The following is a 20,417-nucleotide window of genomic DNA, read 5'->3' as shown; positions in this document are numbered from 1 at the left end:
AACAGTCGACTGAATGAAACTATGTTTGTTGAATTAATATATATTTCCAAAAATCCCAATGAAGGGAATTCAGAAATTAACTATCCATTTAGGATATAAAAGAAATGAATAGCCAGAAAAGGATTAATTTCAGAATGGAAAGAATATGTATGGGAATGGTTCGCCGTAAACGTAACCGGAATGAAAAGAAGGGGGAAAATCTACTATATAGTAGGTTTTCCGTGGGGGTCATCTGACTATAAAAGGGAGGAAATCCTACTATATAGCCACATTTCATTGGGGGAAGATCTACTATATAGCCATTTTTTCAGTCTGATTAAAATCAAACCTCTCACTTCGCTCGATATACGGATAGTCGCTGCGTGGGAGCAGCGACTATCAGTATATCGAGCGAAGTGAGAGGTTTGATTTTAATCAGACAGCGACTATCCGTATATCGAGCGAAGTGGGAGGTTTGATTTTAATCAGACTGCCATTTTTTCGGGGGAAAAACTACTATATAGCCATTTTTCCTGATGGATAGATGGCTAGGGGGAAAGGCTACTATATACAACACCGGTGTTGTAGCATAGAATTTCCCCCCCGGTAAAACGGGCCCGGGATAGACATTCCCCCCGAAAAGATGGGCCTGGCATAGAATTTCCTCCTATAGGAAGAATTGACCCGGACTCAATCCCCCCTAGGAAAAACCGTCCTAGTATAGAATTTTCCCCCTAAATGACAGTACCCCCCCCCTTCTTACATTTTAGCTAAGTATCCGTTTCCAGTTCTATTACTAGAATTCTCTTGTTTATCTAGACCCAGAAATTCTTTTTTTCTTTCTTTCTTTTTTTTTTTTTTTTAATTTTGAGCAGAGTCTTGTGTGTCACAGTCATCATCTTATGGTTTTTTTTTCAAAACAAGAAAATTATTCAAGTCGTGTAACGGTATATCAAAATTCATTCAGACATTTCAAGTCTTTGCTGTTATCTACTAGTATTTAACATCTGAAATAGTGAAGTTGGGAACAAGTTAATGGTTTTTTAATCTAAAATTTCGAATTTAGATAAACGTGAAAATTAAATTACTTTTATTTATACAGTGCATCTATTTTACTTAAATATTGTAATTGTATATCTTTTAGTCGACTTTTTACGAAAACCGTCAAATGATATTGACCATCGTTACAGTCTGTTGGGAAGCATATTGTATTTACTATATGTAATTCAAAGTTTTCAGCGTGTAAACCCAACTTCAACATCCTTTATTTTATGAATATCGTAATATTAAGAGAGAGAGAGAGAGAGAGAGAGAGAGAGAGAGAGAGAGAGAGTAATGTTTCTATTCAATGAATGTTTCGTACGTACGTGTTTGGGGACTAACTTTTAGCCAGAGACTGTAGATCGATCAGTCTGGATATTCCAACTAGGCCTACTATCTCAGTTTCTGTACGGATTGAATTTGGGACAGTTTGCAAATCGCAAGTGATTTTTAGGATTAAAAATGGGTTAGGCCTAAAGGATGTGCTTTAAAAAATCCCAGTAGACTGTGATTATGGGAGACAGAGGAGTTAAAGGATGTGTAGGAGGCCTATGTATGTCAGTCCTGTTTAGTTTCGGTTTTGTTTTTGGGGTATGTATAATTGTGTATTTTCACACACACACACACACACACACACACACACATATATAGAAAGAAAGAAAGAAAGAAATGGGCGATAAACCTAAAAGCATACAATTTACATGCATTTAAAGTTATTTGAATGAGTCACAGACACATTCTTGACGTTTAAAAAATGTCTGCCTGTAAACAAACTTGTTTTATTATAGATATTTAAAACGTCGAGTTCGAGTAGATCTACAGTACATGCGCTATTTTGATTTCTACAAAAGCTTCTGAATGTTCCGCCCACACCAAATGACTTCAGTCCAATTTTCACCTTGAATCACTTAACTCTGTTGATAACCTGCTATCATATGTTTAAGCTTCTGAAGATTTGAAATGAAAGCTCCAAAGCTTTACTTAACGTCTTCGTGATCTTATTTATTTTTTTTTTTGTCTATACCTTTACAAAACATTGCGAAAAAAGTAATTATTCTCTCTCTCTCTCTCTCTCTCTCTCTCTCTCTCTTTCTCTCTCTCTCTCTTTCATTTATTAGCAAAGGAAGGTCAGTATATGACCCTCCCCCTCTTATTTACATTGTCATCTAGATCACTTATAAGTGTGAATTTTGTATATATATTTTTTTTCCAGTTGTTTGTGGCTTATGAAAATTAAACTATCTTGAGCCATTAGTCTGTCTACCTCCCATTCTTGATAACTGTATTTGATATTATATGTTACTTCTGTCCTAGATAAAGTGTGTATGACACCATTTTCATGACGAATACCTAAATATTAGGCCTATATTATGATCATGATCATATAACTCACTTGTTGTAGGACTTACTCCCCGGATACAGAGAGGGCCTGAATGTATCCGAGACAAAAACCTGTCCTACAAACGAGACAGAATGGAGGACAGCGTCTGATCGAATGAAATGTAACGCGAAGAAAGAGCCGCCAGACAATCACTATTACTGCCTACCTAACCAGGACAAATCGAAACTGGTAGAATTCTGCTATGACAAATACAGCTTAAAAACTGAAAAAGGTACAGATCATGTATACCATCAATCCTATAAATTCCATTCGATATTATACTGGGAAAATTACATTGCAAAACATAAACCATAATAGTGATATAATGTTATACAATTATTGCTGTTTTTGAGGTCAGCAATAATTGTTATATTATATGATTTAAAAAAACCTTCATTCTTTGCTTTAATTGTAAATCTTAGCCGAACCCAGTGAGAAACGCGGGATTTCATTGGACGGCAAAAATAAGTAAAATCAATCGCGTCAAAATGGAAGTTCCCGACCTATTTTTGGTCCTATGTGGAAAAAATAATTCCTTATGTTCACCTGGAAGGTCACGTGTAGGTAAACATAACGTAGTATGGTTTCTACATTGTTGGATCTCAGCCAATTAGAGAGCTAGGAATTATTCAATCATATAATAAAATATATGAGATAGTACATTATTTTGTTATATGGTCACCTAGGAACTAGAGTTATCTCTCTTAGACTATGTTACATATATAGTAATGAGGTGATTCGTCCCCGTTTTACCGTTTATGGTTCTGTAATTGATAGTTCGTAGTTCCTGCGCACGAGATTTGTTTGCTCCAAGCACACTTAAGTGACAGGGGAGATATTTTTTGGTTCTGAAACATGTGGGTAAGGGGTATACATCAAAGTCAAATTATGATAGACTAAAGTCACTTTTCTTTTTTATGTCAATAAAGTTTGTATTTCATATTGGTGATTTTTTTTATTGTTTAACGTTTCTCTCGTCACGGGAATTTTTCATTCATATGGAAAAATCACCATTGACGGTGAAGGACTGCAAAATTTAGGCCTATGCTCGGCGCTTACGGCCTTTGAGCAGGGAGGGATCTTTATCGTGCCACAGTCGACCTGACGATTCACCATAAGTTTCACAGCGTGGAAAGTAAGTTTCCTTCATATCGATCATAAAGAAACTTAGGCCACTACCCTTTAAGAACGTGATTTACTTACCAAGTGGTTGGCCCGGAGTCCAAAAAATATGCATTATCTATCAGAACAGCAAATGTTTGTGATCCACAAAGAATACTTAATTTGATACGGGATGGCCAGAAAGGGTTGAAGCATCATTAAAAACAAGGCTTCAAGATTTTCTTAAGATAACGTAAAATGAGCCCCGGCGGCTCTAAGCTTTGCTGGACATTCTATACAAGACTGAATCAAACAAGAGTGACACTAGATATTCATTACTACTCGCATATTGTGACTCGTCATCAGGAATTTTACCTATTATAAATAAACTTACGCATCAACTTCAAGAAAAGTGGGCTTCCATAGCTTCTCAGTACAAACGTATTCATAACGCAGCCTTTCCCCCATTCCTCATAACTTTCATACAGGAAAGGTGCGATCTTACGAATCGATTTACTTAAGATCGGTAAATCAGAAATTCAAATAGAGAAGACTACTCGTGTCATTACTTGTGATTCACACATTCAGGAGGAAAGTTCGCCTTCCAAGGGTCATGGTAAACGATGCCTAATACATAAAGCCATCATGCTTTGGACAAATGTAGAGTATTTCGCGACATGACTTTAGATGAAAGGGGAAGATAACGAACAGTTATCAATCTCATAACTCCTATACATACAATACAAAACAGAGAGCTTGGGCAAACACGGACCCCTGGATATACCAGAGGTGGGATCAGGTGCCTAGGAAGAGTAAGCATCCCCTGTCGACCGGTCACACCCGCCATGAGCCCTATATCCTGATCAGATAAACGGAGTTATCCGTAGTCAAAATCAGTGTGCCAAGAACGGCCTAACAATCGGTATGAAACACGCCAGGCAGGTGATAAGTTTTATTGACCAACTAGATCGTTATAACGACCACAGAATTGGCGAAATGCTGAATTCAATCGAGATTGTTGAAACCCCTGTACCATCAACTTGTTTGTCAGTAGCTTGCTTCGATTTAAAAACTGATTATACGCAGAACAAGCTTTTGTGTATCGAATCAACACCATATGCAGGTGATAATGGAATATTGCTACATAAATATGGGGAGTTGACGAATGAGAAGCTGAAATCACCCCGTTTGTCATACAGTTGAGTTTTCAGTTTGCTGTTAATGTCTACTTTCAATAAAATATCTAATTATGAAGCAGAAGTGGACGACTCTGTGGTGTCTTTTATTTCGAGCTCACAGGGATATATCGAATCGACATATGAATGGAAGTTAGTATTGTTAATAGACAAAACTGTCGTCGATATATCTAAATGTTGAATTGAAGGCCACAGCAAGATAGTTTTTCTTCTCACGTAGTTTTTGAATAAATTCTGCTTCATATGAATATAAAAACAGGTCAACTAACAAAGGAGCACAATTCATCCCCATGGGAATTCCAACAGACTGTTGGAAGACCTGATCACCAAAGACCACTAATGCTAAATACTGGCGGAACTGCTCCTTCATTCCCAATAATCAAGACCTCCCCATACATGTAACTTGACATTTGCAGGCATCTATACATTCCTCAGACCCCTTACATCATTTCCTTATTTGGCAGCAGACTTTTAGGTTCTTTTCAATGCGTAATTATTATACTCCATGTTACCAAATTCTGATAAAGATGATTTATATTTTAGAAATAAATCTTGTAAGTTAGTATCGTATTAATTCCATTCAGGTAACTGCTGGCAACTTGGGGGGCAAGGATATTTAAATCAAGTAAACTGCAGCAGATTTGTAAGCGGTTGCCCGAATGAAACCTATTTAAGTGAGGAAATATACAACTGTGAGTATGGATAGAACTTCTAACGGTATAGTAAAGTAATCGTTATAGGATAAACAACTAAGAGGAGGTTTATATGATAGAACTTGTATGGTACAATTTTGACTTTGAGATGAGTTATGTATTAAATGATTTTTATCGTACAGTATTGAGAGTGAAATAAATAATTAGAGTGAGTTATGTATAGGTTGTAGGATAAACAAATAGGATCTGTAATACATTGTAGGACTTTATTCTGATTACAAAACAGTTTGTGTAGCTGTTGCATGTATTTCCCTCCAGTCGGACAAGAAGCTGCACATGTACGAGTATGGTATTTGTGTGAACTTCTTATGTTATCCGTATTCATTTACTTTTTTTTCAGATCAAGATTGTCTGCAATTAAATGTGATAGACAGATGCTATGTAGCTGAGAGGAATTGCACTCCCAAAGATAGGTGCATTTGTTTGATCTACCTTCAAAGTCACAAATTGTGTAAATTCCAAATAACTTATTTACCTCCCCACTGTATATGAACAGCTTTCCTGATTGTAGTTACTGTCAAACTATGATTATAAGCGTAAAAATATCAAACATGAACATTTTGTCTTAAATGTAGAAGGATTTCTATATCTGAGATATTTTTTATTTCTTGTTGAATTTAGTAAAATCACAACTGTCAGCTCCACAGTTGTTCCTCTGATCTCCACTACAGAAGATGTGGTTTCTATGGAAAATATATCAACTACATCAAAGCCTTTGGGAACAGAGGGCGAAGGGGATAAAACTAATATAGTGGCTATCATTGTCCCAGTCGGTTTTGTCTTCATAGTTGGCATGGTGGTAGCTGTCATTTTATGTCGTAAATATAGACGATGTGGAGTGAGTATGCCTAATGCAATACTTTATCTTATATTTAAAAATACTAAGTGTAAGGAAAAATAAACAAAAAATAAACGAATCACTTATTTACAGTGCTTAATTGTGGAGACATATTGTATAATCTAAGCATACTTTTTGTTTCAATAGCACTGCAAGGAGCATTCTGATGAAGAAGAAAGGATGCCCCTTAATAAACGTAATTTGGTGTTAATCAATTATTTACAGAAATTTTATGCCATTCTTATTATCTTATTATCTAAATTTATCAGTTGTCCTTTAAATACATGTACTCACCAATTCATGTATTCAGAAGACAATGATCAAGTCTGCACTGTCCAAACAAAATAACACTAAATATATAGTTTTAGGAAATGAAACGGATCTTCCTAACAAAATTGTACTACTCCTACGCCAGTCCGAGGATGACAGTTTCACCATCACAACCACATTACCCCTAAACATTTCTCCGAATACTGATGTGAAATGGATGAAAAATGGCAAAAACATAAGTAGAAAAGATGAAAAATATGCGTGCAATACTGGGGAAGTTTTACAGCTGAAACTTCAGAGCTTTGATGTTCACGATGAGGGGAGATACTGGTGTGTTCTATCTACTAATTCTTTGAGGGTGGAAAGCAACCACATCAGCATAAAGTATGGTAATTATATAATTAACATAGAGAACAGTAATCATATTTTTAGCAGAGCGAACAGTGATTATATAAATGGCATAGAAAACGGTGATTATATAATTGGCATAGGGAGCAGTAATTATATAATTAGTATAGTGAGTGGTAATGATATAATTATGGGGAATGGTTTTAAACTGATTTGTATAAGTTACACATCCTCGATTCCTGACACCGTGGTAATTGAGTTCTATGTTTATATCAAATTATGATTATTTTCCCACAGTTTTTTTACAAACTATTCAGTGTTTGATGCATGAATTTCTGCTGACTATTTGGTATGATAAAACAGTTACGTTCTCTATTGATGTTCATCTTTTCAAATCTATATCTCCCTTGTTTTTTTGTTTTTTTTTTGTATATTTACTAAATGAACATGATAAAAGTTTGGATTTGGAAACAAGGAACATGCTTTGTATTCGTTGTAGGTTTTTATTGCAATGTACATTGTATGTTGTTAAATTAAGCCAGTTGCTTTTGCACAGGATAATGTAAATCTCCATCATTATTTGTTTGTTTTGCAGACAAGTTTTTTCATCAGCACTGTTTGAAGAATGCCTTGGTTTGCTGCATGTTGTTACAGAGTGGATATCAGGTTCGATTACACGAGGACGTATCAATAAGGGATTCTTTCAAAACCTTAGATATTTTCAAGATCAGAGAAGTTCCATCACAGGAAACACTAAAGGAATTGGCTTTGAGGGAAGCAGGGGTGTTCAGTGTGGACAATGATGTCATCAATTTCGTATCGAATGAGGAACAGACAGAAGCGATACAGAGATATTGTTCGTGGGCTGGTTTCATCAACATTTTCATCAGGCATGCATCGCTAGAAAACGTGAAGGGATACTGTCAGCAACATATGAAAAAAACTGAGATGGAGATAGTGATTGAAAGGCTTGGATATGATTTCTTAATTCATTGCCCTCTACATGACAAGTCGTTGTTTGCCTTAATATCACAACAACGTTAGTAATTATTTTTTATTTCATACATTTTTAGCTCACCTGAGCTGAAAGCTCAAGTGAGCTTTTCTGATCACCTGTTGTCCGTCCGTACGTCCGTCCGTTCGTCTGTCCATCTGTACACTTTTTACATTTTCAACTTCTTATCCAGAACCACTAGGCCAATTTCAATCAAACTTGGCCAAAAGCATCCTTGGGTGAAGGACTTTCACCTTGGTTCAAATGAAGGACCATATCCCTTTCAAAGGGGAAATAATCACAAAAATGCAAAAATAGGGTGGGTCATTAAAACATTTTCTTCTCAAGAACCACTGAGCCAGAAAAGCTGATATTTACATGAAAGCTTCCTGACATAATGCTGATTCAAGTTTATCAAATCATGGCCCCCGGGGGTATGATGGGGCCACAAGGGGGATCAATGTTTTGCATTTTGTGGCGTCGGTGGCCTAGTGGTTAGGACGTCAGACTCTCGACCGAAAGGTCGTAGGTTCGAGTCCTGGCCGCGGCAGGTCTGACGTTGTGTCCTTGGGAAAGGCACTTTACATGAATTTCCTCATTCCACCCAAGTGTAAAAGGGGTACCTGGCTATAGACAGTGAAAGATATTGTTAAAATGTTAGTGTTCTAGCGCTTGTAATGGCAGATTGCACTGTATGCTTCCTAGGAGGCTGTCAGAGAAAGTTCTAGATTGATATAAGGTCTGCCGGGGTAATAATGTACATTGATTATTGTAAAGCGCTTTGAGCAGCATATGCTGGAAAAGGCGCTATATAAAACCAATCATTATTAATATTATTATTAAATATATAGGGAAAATCTTTAAAATTCTTCTCAAGAACCACTGAGCCAGAAAAGCTGAGATTTACATGAAAGCTTTCTGAAATAATGCAGATTTAAGTTTGTTTAAATCATGGCCCCTGGGGGTATGATGGGTCCACAAGGGGGATCAAAGTTTTGAATACCAATATATAACGACAATCTTTAAAAAATCTCCTTCTCAAGAACCACAGAGCTAGAAAAGCTCATATTTACACGAACGCTTTCTGACATAGTGCAGATTCAATTTTGTTCAAATGATGGCCCCCGGGGGTACATGTAGGATGGGGCCACAAGGGGGAATCAAAGTTTTACATACAAATAGAGGGAAAGTCTTTATAAATCTTCTTCTCAAAAACCAATGAGCCAGAAGAGCTGAGATTTACATGAGAGCTTTCCGACATAGTGCTGATTCAAGTTTCTTCAAATCATGTCTCCCGGGGTTAGGTTGGGGCCACAATAGGGAATTAAAGTTTTACATAGAAATATATAGGAAAAATCTTTAAAAATCTTCTTCTCAAGAACCAATGAGCTAGAGTGCAGATTTGTTTGTCAAAATGATGGCCCCCGGGGTCATGATAGGGCCACAATAGGGGATCAAAGCTTTGCATACAAATATATGGGGAAATCTTTATAAATCTTCTTCTCAAGAACCATTGGGCCAAAGAAGTTGATATTTACATGAAAGCTTTCTGACATAGTGCAGATTCAAGTTTTTAAAAATCATGGCCTCCAGGGTTAGGTTGGGGCCACAATAGGGACTAAGGATTTACATGCAAATATATATGGAAAGTCTTCAGATATGGGCCAAGGTGACTCAAGTGAGCGATGTGGCCCATGGGCCTCTCGTTGTATTCAGCAAGAGATAAATTGCATTAGCCTCAGTGAAAAAGATTATGCAAGAATCATTATATTGTGTTTAGTTATCTTCACATGGCCAAACATTATTTGATTTACAATATATTTTGCGTCAGCTTGATTAAAATTATATAATTTGACCCAGTTACGTAGATTGTTACACAAGGTAGCGATCTATGTGGTTGGATCAAAGGATCTGATTTTAATCAGATTTGGTTTCCGTAGCTTTGAAATTTAATTGATTTGTTCCTGATTAGGATATACATGTGTTAAATAGGTGAATGTATATTGGAAGATGCGAAAGAATTGACAAAATATAATAATTGCAGATTAACTTTGTGTTTAATGTTGATGATTGATTGTTGTATTTGGGCTGTTTATCATTTATTTGAGTATTGATCTTTCATAGACGTGAAATATTAACGAAGTTTTGCAAAAACATTTACCAATGATATATTTAGAATTTTCTTTTTTTTGTTAATCATAAAACATGACGAATATAGTGACATCATAATACTTGGAATTAAAATGAATATAAATAGATATAAAATTGTATGTCATTTACAACAAGCATTTACTTTTCGTGATTACCAGTTTTATTATTTTTAGTGAAAATACCAAGGGAAGTTTTACAAATGGGCAAAAATGATCGACACAATTTTGTGAGAGACCTAAAGACAGGTGGAGTGCAAGTGTTTCACGGTCAAGGAACTGTTGTTGGCTGGGCAAGAGCAGGGAAAACCACTCTCATCAAGAAACTTCAAGGAGAGAGCAACCTAACTACAATACAGACAAAGTCAATAGAAATTCATCCAAATGTGTTCAAAGTGGATGTTGATGGAGAGAATCTGGAAAGTAAATATTTTTTTAATGTTTTTTTTTACCAGCATGGATATGATATGTACTTAGATGCCAAAACAAGTTGCATTATTCCCAAATGAATCAAAGGACATATTATTCCATGGTTGCAAAGATATATCTTTTGAAACATGTTTAGGAGGCCTCCGTGGCCGAGTGGTTAGAGCATCACGCTCAAAATCACACAGCCTCTCACCTCTGTCGGCACGGGTTTGAATCCCACTTGCACCGGTAAGTGAGAAAGTTTCCGAGTTTACTTTCGGAAGGTCGGTGGTCTCTTCCCAGGTACATTGTATCTGGGTTCTCTCTTCCACCAATAAAAAACTGGGCGCCACCAGATAACTGAAAAATTGTTGAGTGTGACGGAAATCATTAATCAATCAATCAATTTAAAACATGTTTAAAGTATAGAAATGAAATATATAGAGAAATGCTTGTAAGTCGATTTTTCGGTGATGGTATTGTGTATTAGAGAAGTGTAGGGTTTTGAAGTAGTGATTCAGCAGTAACTTATTATTTCTGCTGATGAATTCCTTTTCATTAATTGTTTGAAGTCATTGAAGTAAATATAACACAGTCTCCTCATTCACTTATTTTCTGTGCATCAGTATACAGTTAAAATACATCATTGAGAAAGTCTGCAAATTCCTGTCCCCTTGAGCAAGCATATTTCCCTGAGGCTTTACCTTGAAGGAAAGTCACCTTCTGCAAAGGGAACTAAAAGCTTGCTGACTCCCTAAAGGATATGCTTAAACCTTTTCACCATTAAAACCGGAATAAAACCTAATACAGACTAGATACTTGGATCTTGGTCTTAAAGGTCAAACAGTAATACTCTGTGATGGGTGGTTATCTAATTTGCCTACGGATTACTCCGTTTACCTGATCAAGATATAGGGCTCTCGTCAGATGTGACCGATCGAAAGGGGATGCTTACTCCTCCTAGGCACCCGATCCCACCTCCGGTATATCCAGGCGTCCGTGTTTGCCCAACTCTATATTTTTTGTATTGCTTATAGGAGTTATGAGATTGATCACAGTTCGTTATCTTAATCTTTCATACAATGTTTAAAACTTGGATCTGCACTGCTACCCTAAACTGGGTCTTATACGGGTATAAATTTACTATGTAATTCTATATTATAATGAATACTTATGATTCCACTTGAAACTTATCAGAACTTTTCATAAGATAAAATGATGTACTAATGAGTTGTGAATATGTGTGCACCAGTTCATCGAACTCGCACCTTTTTTCAGGGAATCAGTCATTTTACGATCAATTTCAGGAAATTAGCAAAATATCAAATTACGTTTATAAGAATTAGTAGAGGTATAATAATCCAATATGGTGGTCAGTTTAAGTCTTGCATTCATAAATCTAGCCCAGTACTTTGACCAGTATGATAAGATATTTCACGTGTACAGTCCTATGCTGCAGTCAAGTGTAGCCGTTGTTGTGTACCCCTATTTCTGATCTTTCAGATGCTACCTGACTAGATACTAGATCTTGGTCTTAATGGTCAAGCAATAATACTCTGTGATGGGTGGTGGCCTATTTAAACTTTAGTTGTTTTTCAATGATTATAAACAAGTTTTACAACTTGCTACAATGTATTTTAAAATATATCTTGTTGGGTCAGACGTTAATGTGCGACGAAATCGAAGTATCCCGAGGAAGTCTGCGAGTTCGAAAGGATAACCACCATACTGTCTCACACACTGCCAATCACGAGGATGGAACTTGGGTCACAATAGTTGAAAAAGGAATGTATTAAGCACTGTATTAACCAGGCAGCATTTCTTTCTTGTATACACCCTTGATAGACAAGTTGTATTATGATATGGCATAGCGTGTCTGTACATCTGTCAGTACATTATGATTGTGGGACAAATTTCATGTTTTAAAAATGTAGATTATTTTTGGATGAGTGTTTTCTTCTTGTAGAATGTCAAACTTTTATTTGCAGTTCCCCTAGCTCCAGAAATGATGGGACCGGCTCTGAATATTTCAATTAATTGTCTGAAATCAGAAAACGATCTCAGGGAGAGCAGGAAGAACCATTTGATCAGAGACCTGGGTACAAAGGCTATTGATGAGAACTCTGAAAATTCACCTGAAGGCAAAGAAAGCGATTCTCACGTTGAAAAAGCAGCAAAAGAAACTACAAATATTCTGCCAAGACAAAATACCAAGACAGTCTCCGTCATACCACCTAAACTGGTTATAGAAAGCAGCAATGAGGGTGAATCCTCACGTACTGGGCATCCATTCAAAGATGATGAACAAATGAATCAAGAGCTAAAATTAGAAAAAGTGCCTTTAACAATTAAAGATAAGCACTTGAAAATTGTCACTATTTTAGACTTTGGTGGTCAAAGTGCATATTATGCATGCCATTTTGTCTACTTCAGCCCACGTGCATTTCACATTCTAGTTATTGATATGTCAAAAGATCTTCATTCAAGAGCTGAAGACGCTTGTGAAACACCAGGTCTGATATACTCCGAATGGAAGTACCTAGGTACATATATATATCTAAATACAACATCTTACAATATATTCTTATGTCATGAATTTATTAAAAGAATTATTCAAAATTATCTACACGAGAAGAAAACATGTATCTTGCGGTGGCCTTCAATTCGATATTTAGATATATCGACAGCGTATTATCTGTTAACAATAATAATTTTCATTCATATGTCCCAGTTAACTCGAAATAAAGGACACCACTGAGTAGTCCACTTATGCTTCATACTTACATATTTTATTGGAAATAGATATTAACGGCAAACTAACAACTCAACTTTATGACAAATGGGATGATGTCAGGTTTTTCATCTTCAACATCCCATATAAATGTAGCAATATTCCATTATCACCTGCATATGTTGTTTATAATTCTCAACTGATTCGATGCACAATAGCTTGTTTTGCGTATAGTCAGTTTTTAAATCGAAGCAGGCTACTGACGAACAAGCTAATGGTACAGGGGTTTCAACAGTCTCGTTTAAAGTCAGTATTTCAGAAATTCTATGGGCGTTATAATGATCTAGTTTGCCAATACAACCTATCATTGGGGCAAGTGTTGTCTGACGTGTTTCCTACCTATTGTTAGGCCGTTCTTGGCACACTGATTTTGACTACGGATAACTCCGATTACCTGATCAAGATATAGGGTTCACGGCGGGTTTGAGCGGGCAACGGGGAATGCTTACTTTTCCTAGGCACCTGATCCTACCTCTGGTGTGTTCAGGGGTCCGTGTTTGCCCAACTCTCTATTTTGTATTGCTTATATGAGTTATGAGATTGATGACTGTTCGTTATCTTCACGTTTCATTTAGTAACCTTGTACTGCTAGGTTTTACCATGTTCTTATGTTATCTAATAACCTTGTAATGATATTTTTCTGTAGATTACATCCGATACTGGATCACTTCCATCCACATGTTTAGCTCCTCTGAAGCACCGGTTATCATGGTAGCCTCACATACCGAACACATTTCACGGGAAGAAGAGAAACAGGTAACACAAAGCATTCCTATCAGTGGAAATTAATGCTACGAGCGCCAGTAGCATCCGATTTGTATTTCATCTACATGGCATTGTTGTTGATTTGAGCTCATCTGAACCGTAGGTTCATTAGTTAGCTTTTCTGATCAAAACGTTATCTGTCATCTGTTTTTGTAAACAATTGTATTTTCTTCTTTTCAACCACATTTGCAAGAAATTAACATGCAATCATCCCCAGGTACTTGAGGTTCAATGTTCCTCAAAGCATGGCCCGGGGGTGGAAGGTGAAATAACCGCGGCTCCCTCAAGAGTTCTCACATTTCTTTGAAATGTGTCCTCATATATCGATGAACACACTCCTTAAACTCTTCTACTAGAATGAGTTGATGAAGGTTTTAAAAATTTTTCGTGAATTCTATTGGATTTCAACCAATGATCAAATAAATCTTCTTTCTCTTAACTAATCTCATGTATTTTCCCCAGAAGATTTAATCTTAAACGCGGAGTGTACAGCTAAGCTAATCACCTCATCATTTGTCTAAGTATCAAAAACCTGAGAGGCATGAAAATCTGATTTCAAATGACATTCAATAAATGAAATAAACCACAGGCATCTGAACTTTAATCAATAAATAGATATTAATAGAAAAAAGACACGAAAAATACTCTATCTGTTATATATTCTAGATATCTATATAGGTAAATAGATATATAATTTTTTTTGGATTTTTTTCTATTGTTATGAGATTGATCTCTGTTCGTTATCTTCACCTTTGATTGACTAAAATTCAGATACCTGTGAAGAAACTAGATACAAATCTTGAGAATGCATTAATCCTTTTCCAGAATGAGCCCCAAATTCTGTTATGGGTGATAACACACTCTTTAAAACTGACAGAAATCAATCACAAAGAATTCAAAGACTTATCCATTATTTTATCATCATTAACAGAAAAATGTATCTAGGATACTCCTAACTTACAATAGATTCAACCAAAGTTCACAAAACAGTGTCCGATACTGGTTTACTGCCGATCTGAATTCACAATAGAGTCGTCCACGTCTGCTTTATACTTGCATCTTCTATTGAAAGTAGATATTAACGGCAAATTTACAACTCAACTTTATGACAAACGGGATGATTTCAACTTCCCATATATATGTAGCAATATTCCATTATCACCTGCATATGGTGTTTAGGTCTCTCAATTGATTCGATACGCAAGAGCTTGTTCTGCGTATGGTCAGTTTTTAAATCAAGGCAGGCTACTGACAAACAAGTTGATGGTGCAGGGGTTTCAACAGTTTCGTTTGAAGTCGGCATTTTGCAAATTCTGTGGTCGTTATAACGATCTAGTTTGTCAGTATACCCTATCGTTGTGTTAAATGCTGTCTGACGTGTTTCATACCGATTGTTAGGCCGTTCTTGGCACACTGGTTTTGACTACGGATAACTCCGTTTACCTGATCATGACATAGTGCTCATGGCGGGTGTGACAGTTCGACAGGGGATGCTTACTCCTCCTAGGCACCTTATCCCACCTCTGGTGTATCCAAGGGTCAGTGTTTGCCCAACTCTCTAGTTGTATTGCTTATAGGAGTTATGATATTGATCACTGTTCGTTATTGTCACCTTTCACTAGAGAAAATACATTGTCTCAAATCGACTGTAAAGTCCAATTCTGTAGAGTACTTGTATAATGCTTAACGAACCCCTACGAGTGCTTATTCCCACAAAATTTACAGTAAATATTACCTGTGTTTCCTTTTTACGGCCCAAATAACAGGATTACATCTTAATATTGAACTGATCAACATCGTTCTAAAAATAGTACGTCTGGAATCTTGTCTGTGTCACATTTGTCAATCAAATCTAACGTATTACACAACACAGACAGATAAGGACAAAAATGTCCCCGACTATAATCGCAGGAATATAAAAAAAAAACTTGAATCCACACAACTTAGGAACAATTGCATTTGGATTTGATTTAGTGTGTCCCTGCTGCTTTTCTATCGCAGTGGTTCTCGAGAAAAATATATTATATTTGCATGTACATGTAAGACTTTGATCTCCTATTTTGGACCCATCCTACCCGTGGGGGCATGATTTTTACTGTAATCTGCACTATGTCCGTGTTTACCATACTATTAATTTTTTATTCTTTATAGTTCTAATAAGATTCATCACTGTTCGTTATCTTCAACATTTCATGTAGGATGGGGCTAACTTCAGGGGTCATATTTTACTGCATACATGAATGAATAGGTAGGGGGAATTCTGTAAAATCATTAAAAAAATCTTTTTTGCCAGAACAACGAATATTAATATGGAGGCATCGCCATGTTGTGTGGAGTCAACTTCACATAATTTATAACTATAGGGGGCATTTGGGGTCATAATATGGGGTCAAATTTGTCTCGGGATTAAAAAGGGCTTAGACCTTTAAAAAATCCTCCTCTAAAGAATAGGAGGGCCAAGGTGGTCGGGTAGCATTGTGGCCCATTTACTTCTAGTATTATCAATTTATTATTATTTTGTTATTACATATTATCTAATCATTTTTTCGTTAATTAGAAAATGAACCAGTTATATGAGAAAGTTATCAATGCACTACCAGATGTCCTGAGAAAACATTTACATAGAGAAAGGGTTTTTGCTGTTGCCAAATCGTCAAAAAAGAATTTGGATAACATAAAAAAGAGCATAGTTAGAATTCTCAAAGAGCAGGACCATTGGGGAAGAGCGATTCCAACATCCTGGCTGCGACTTGAAACTGTTTTACGAACAGCAAGAGATAGAAACAAAGTTATAATTACATCACTTTTGTGGGAAAATATAAAGAGTGAAGCGTCCATCGGAATTATCAGCAAGGGGGATCTGTTGTCTGCTCTCAAGTTTTTCCATGAAATTGGGATTGTCCTCTTCTTGAAAAATGAGTTTGTCATATTAGATGTGCAATGGTTCATTGATGCATTTCAGTGTATCATTGATCCAGAATGCCCTGCCAGATATGATAATCGGTGCGAGAAATGGACCGATTTCAACAGAACAGGTCTACTTGAGGAAGAATTACTTCTGTCAATGTGGAGAACAGAAAAGACATACATAGATCACCAAGCGCAAATACTTTATCATATGAAGCATCTTGGAATGTTAGCAGAAATTGGAAATAAGCGATGGTATATTCCCTTCATAAACAAGCAAAACTTTGAAGAAACAAATGAATTGCAGGAATGTGAAGTATCTTCTACATTGTGCTTTGTATTTGAGTTTTTCCCTGTTGTGGTGTTCTACCACCTGATTTCATTTTGCATTAACAGTTTAGGCTGGAAGATCTGGATTAAGAGTGGCAGTGAATGTGTTTATCACACGGCAATTATCTTAGAGCACGTGTCAAACCCCTCTCACAAAATTCTTATAAGGTATTTTGATGAAAGCACTTCGAAGATTTGCGGAAAAATTTGGCAGTACTCAATTGAAGTGAATGTGCTTGTTCTTAAGAACAACTTGATCAACGCAAAGCTTGCAACCGAAGTCAGAGTTGACGTACAGGGATTTCTCGAGAAGGCAGCATCCGAGGCAACACAGTACAGATTGAATTTTCATACTGGTTGTAGATGTAGAAAAGAGATTGGAATTGAATCATCGATAATTCTTGAAGAAAAGTTTTGCTATTCGGCAAGAAACCCCGAATGTTCAAACTGCAAAGGAGGTGCACACATCATCAATTTTCAAGAGACATACTTGTTCTGGAATGTGAGTATCATCTTTCTTGTGAAGAGGCATACAACATTTGAAAATAAGATTCCCCTTCTCCAACATCAATCTTTGCTTTGAATATATAAGTATTAACTCGTTTTTCACTAATTTGCAGACAAGGAAGAAAGAAGTACACATTTACAGGAGAACTGGTATATTTTTATTTTCATGTGATTTTAAAACACTCCTCTGAATATTTGGGCACAATTACTGAATTAAATAAAAAATTTCATATTGGCGTATAGATGTATGTAATTTGATATGTTTATTTTGTCTCACAGCTGATGCTGGCACTGAGGTGTTTGAATACTCGCTTCTAGAGAGATCAAAACAACTGAAAGTAATTAGAATTGAAGATGTAGATGAAATTCATCACATTGCTTGTAATTCGATGCAGAAAATATGGATCAGCGATGTTGACAACTGTCTTCTGCAAATTAGCTGTGATGGTAACGTTCTCCAAAATACGGGGAAGAAAGATACTTATACAACAGGGATTACAGTCAACAGAGAGGGCTTTCTGTTGTTCACAGATGATAAAGAATTAGCCCTGTTCAAAGTTGTAGATGGCATGCAAATTAAGTTACGGGAAACAGGCGAGTGGGTGCCGCGCTCTGTTCATTCTTCTCGTTATACTGGTAATATATTTATTGGTCTAACAAGAAAACTAGAAAACGAAGAGGAAGCCAAAGTTATTAGATGCAACGAAACAGGTGAACAGGTTCTGCAAGAAATCCAGTGGAATGATGGGAAACCACTTTATCGATGGCCTCATCACATAGCTGAAAACGAAGCGGGAGATATTTATGTATCCGATTACCATTTAAGGTCATTGATAGTGGTGAGCAAATTTGGAAAGTTTCAAATGGACATGAAAGTGGAAGATTTCTGGCCTCATGGAGTAACCGTTGATCGATTAGGAAATGTACTAGTGTGTAATGCTTCTTTTAAGTCGCCTTGTGTCCTAGTCTTTAATCAGGATGGCACTCTTCTTACACGAATACTCACGAGAGAAGAAAAGATACGAAATGTGCGGCAAATTTGTATTGATGACGAAGACAGGTTGTATTTATTGCAAAAAAATGCGAGTGAAATTAAAGTGTTTCAGTATTTAAAACCCTTAGAAGCTGATTAACTTTAATAACAAATTACTGTGCCAATACTTGAATTCTTAGACTGTAGACACTTAGACTGTATACACTTCTCTGCGTCAATTATTGCAGTATTCATAGACATTGTGTAACTAAGAGAAAATGTCCATGACCACTTCAATTTTATGTACAATATATGAAGAATAAATATACTTGTCGCTCGATATATGTTCCTTCATGAATATAAACAATGATTCACCTTTCTTCACGAATATTTTGAACTCGAAAAATAATTTTAATGGTGACCGTTATACTACTGATAAATACAATTGCATTCGTGGGTTCATAAATGATGTATTCCTAAAATATACAGTATGCTTAAGTTGATCTTTTAGTATCAATAGCATGCTATACATTTCCCCATGAATATAAATGCATATAAATTGCTACGTTTTATACCTTCGTCAATAAAGTTTGGGGGATACACTGTTATCACCTCGTCCGTCTGTTCGTCCGTAGACATCAATTGTCCAGAAGATATATTTAACAGTAATATATATACAGCCCAGTAGCTAAGTACTTCGTTACTAGCTTGAAAATACGGATGTATATTTAATTGCTGTTATAAAATTTAGAAATTCATTTCAAAATTAAGGATTATCTTCCTCATGCATAGCTCTTATCCTTAGACGAATTTGACTCCACTTTTTTGGCACGCTGTTTTTTTGTGGCTATGATAGCTCTAAAACTTCATTGCTATTTCGGATTTCAAACATTTCGGTTGAGCATCACTAAAGAGACATTATTTGTCGAAATGCGCATCTGGTGCATCGAAATTGGTACCGTATAAGTTTTACATATATATATATATATATATATATATATATATATATATATATAATATCTTGAAACTAATAACACTTCTCGAAATGGAAACAAATGTTAATAAGTTCCTTGAATATTTAAATATTTCAATCAAAATATCAGATGCACAACTTCATTATTTATAATATATATATATATATATATATATATATATATATATATATCATAAATAATTAAGTTGATATATAAATAAATATTATTATTATCCATGTAATATTTGTCGGAAATTATAAGCACATCTTCAATATTTTGAGTAACTCTCTACTTCATAATACATAGTCTTGGATTTACATTAATTGCTCTCAAGAATTTTCATGTCACAAGAATTTATTCTCCAACAAACACAAATTCACAATTTCCCACTATTCAGTGTGTCCTGCGGGGGCAATAGTCCCGCTAGGAAGTTCTAGTTGATATACCAGTACATGTATACAATTTGCATAATGAATTACACAAATATCAAAGATAACTAGGATGCATCTAGGAATCTTTAGGTCACCAAGCTTGGATTTTTTGGAAAACATTAACTCGAAACTGCGATTGAAGTCTTGAATTTGACTCCAATTTTGGCTCCTAAAACGAAAGAAAACTCAAAATTTGATAATGAAATTTTATCAAGATAGGTTACATTAGGAATATATTTTAATTCCAACCTACAAAGCTTGATTGTAACAACATTGGCTTTGTTTGTGAAGTTCATTACTATAACTGTATTTCAAACGAATGT

The 20,417-nt window shown here is 35.9% G+C and overlaps 1 protein-coding gene across 1 annotated transcript; it reads left to right on the top strand.

Annotated features, from left to right (window-relative positions):
- Nucleotides 1-821: 821 nt before the first annotated feature.
- Nucleotides 822-19,029, top strand: LOC125669531 (uncharacterized). The gene is made up of 14 exons (XM_048904095.2): nt 822-1,611; nt 2,423-2,633; nt 5,283-5,390; nt 5,752-5,824; nt 6,033-6,249; nt 6,397-6,445; nt 6,612-6,908; nt 7,463-7,906; nt 10,186-10,431; nt 12,405-12,959; nt 13,854-13,963; nt 16,530-17,711; nt 17,830-17,866; nt 17,996-19,029. The coding sequence occupies exons 1-14, from the start codon at nt 1,534-1,536 to the stop codon at nt 18,847-18,849; spliced, it is 4,461 nt and encodes a 1,486-aa protein (XP_048760052.2). The 5' UTR covers nt 822-1,533; the 3' UTR covers nt 18,850-19,029.
- Nucleotides 19,030-20,417: the final 1,388 nt, after the last annotated feature.

This window comes from Ostrea edulis, chromosome 4 (assembly GCF_947568905.1).
Source record: "Ostrea edulis chromosome 4, xbOstEdul1.1, whole genome shotgun sequence".
In the NCBI taxonomy this organism is placed as follows: domain Eukaryota; kingdom Metazoa; phylum Mollusca; class Bivalvia; order Ostreida; family Ostreidae; genus Ostrea; species Ostrea edulis.
The sequence above is the reverse complement of the archived record's forward strand: the minus strand, read 5'-3'. Positions and strand labels throughout refer to the sequence as shown.

What these genes read in the sequence shown, in the direction of transcription:
- LOC125669531 (XM_048904095.2), top strand. Translation starts at nt 1,534, where the DNA reads ATGGGAGACAGAGGAGTTAAAGGATGTGTAGGAGGCCTATGTATGTCA. An exon ending in CAGCTTAAAAACTGAAAAAG is followed by an intron (nt 2,634 to 5,282) that starts GTACAGATCATG and finishes AATTCCATTCAG; the next exon opens with GTAACTGCTGGCAACTTGGG. An exon ending in AGACATACTTGTTCTGGAAT is followed by an intron (nt 17,712 to 17,829) that starts GTGAGTATCATC and finishes ACTAATTTGCAG; the next exon opens with ACAAGGAAGAAAGAAGTACA.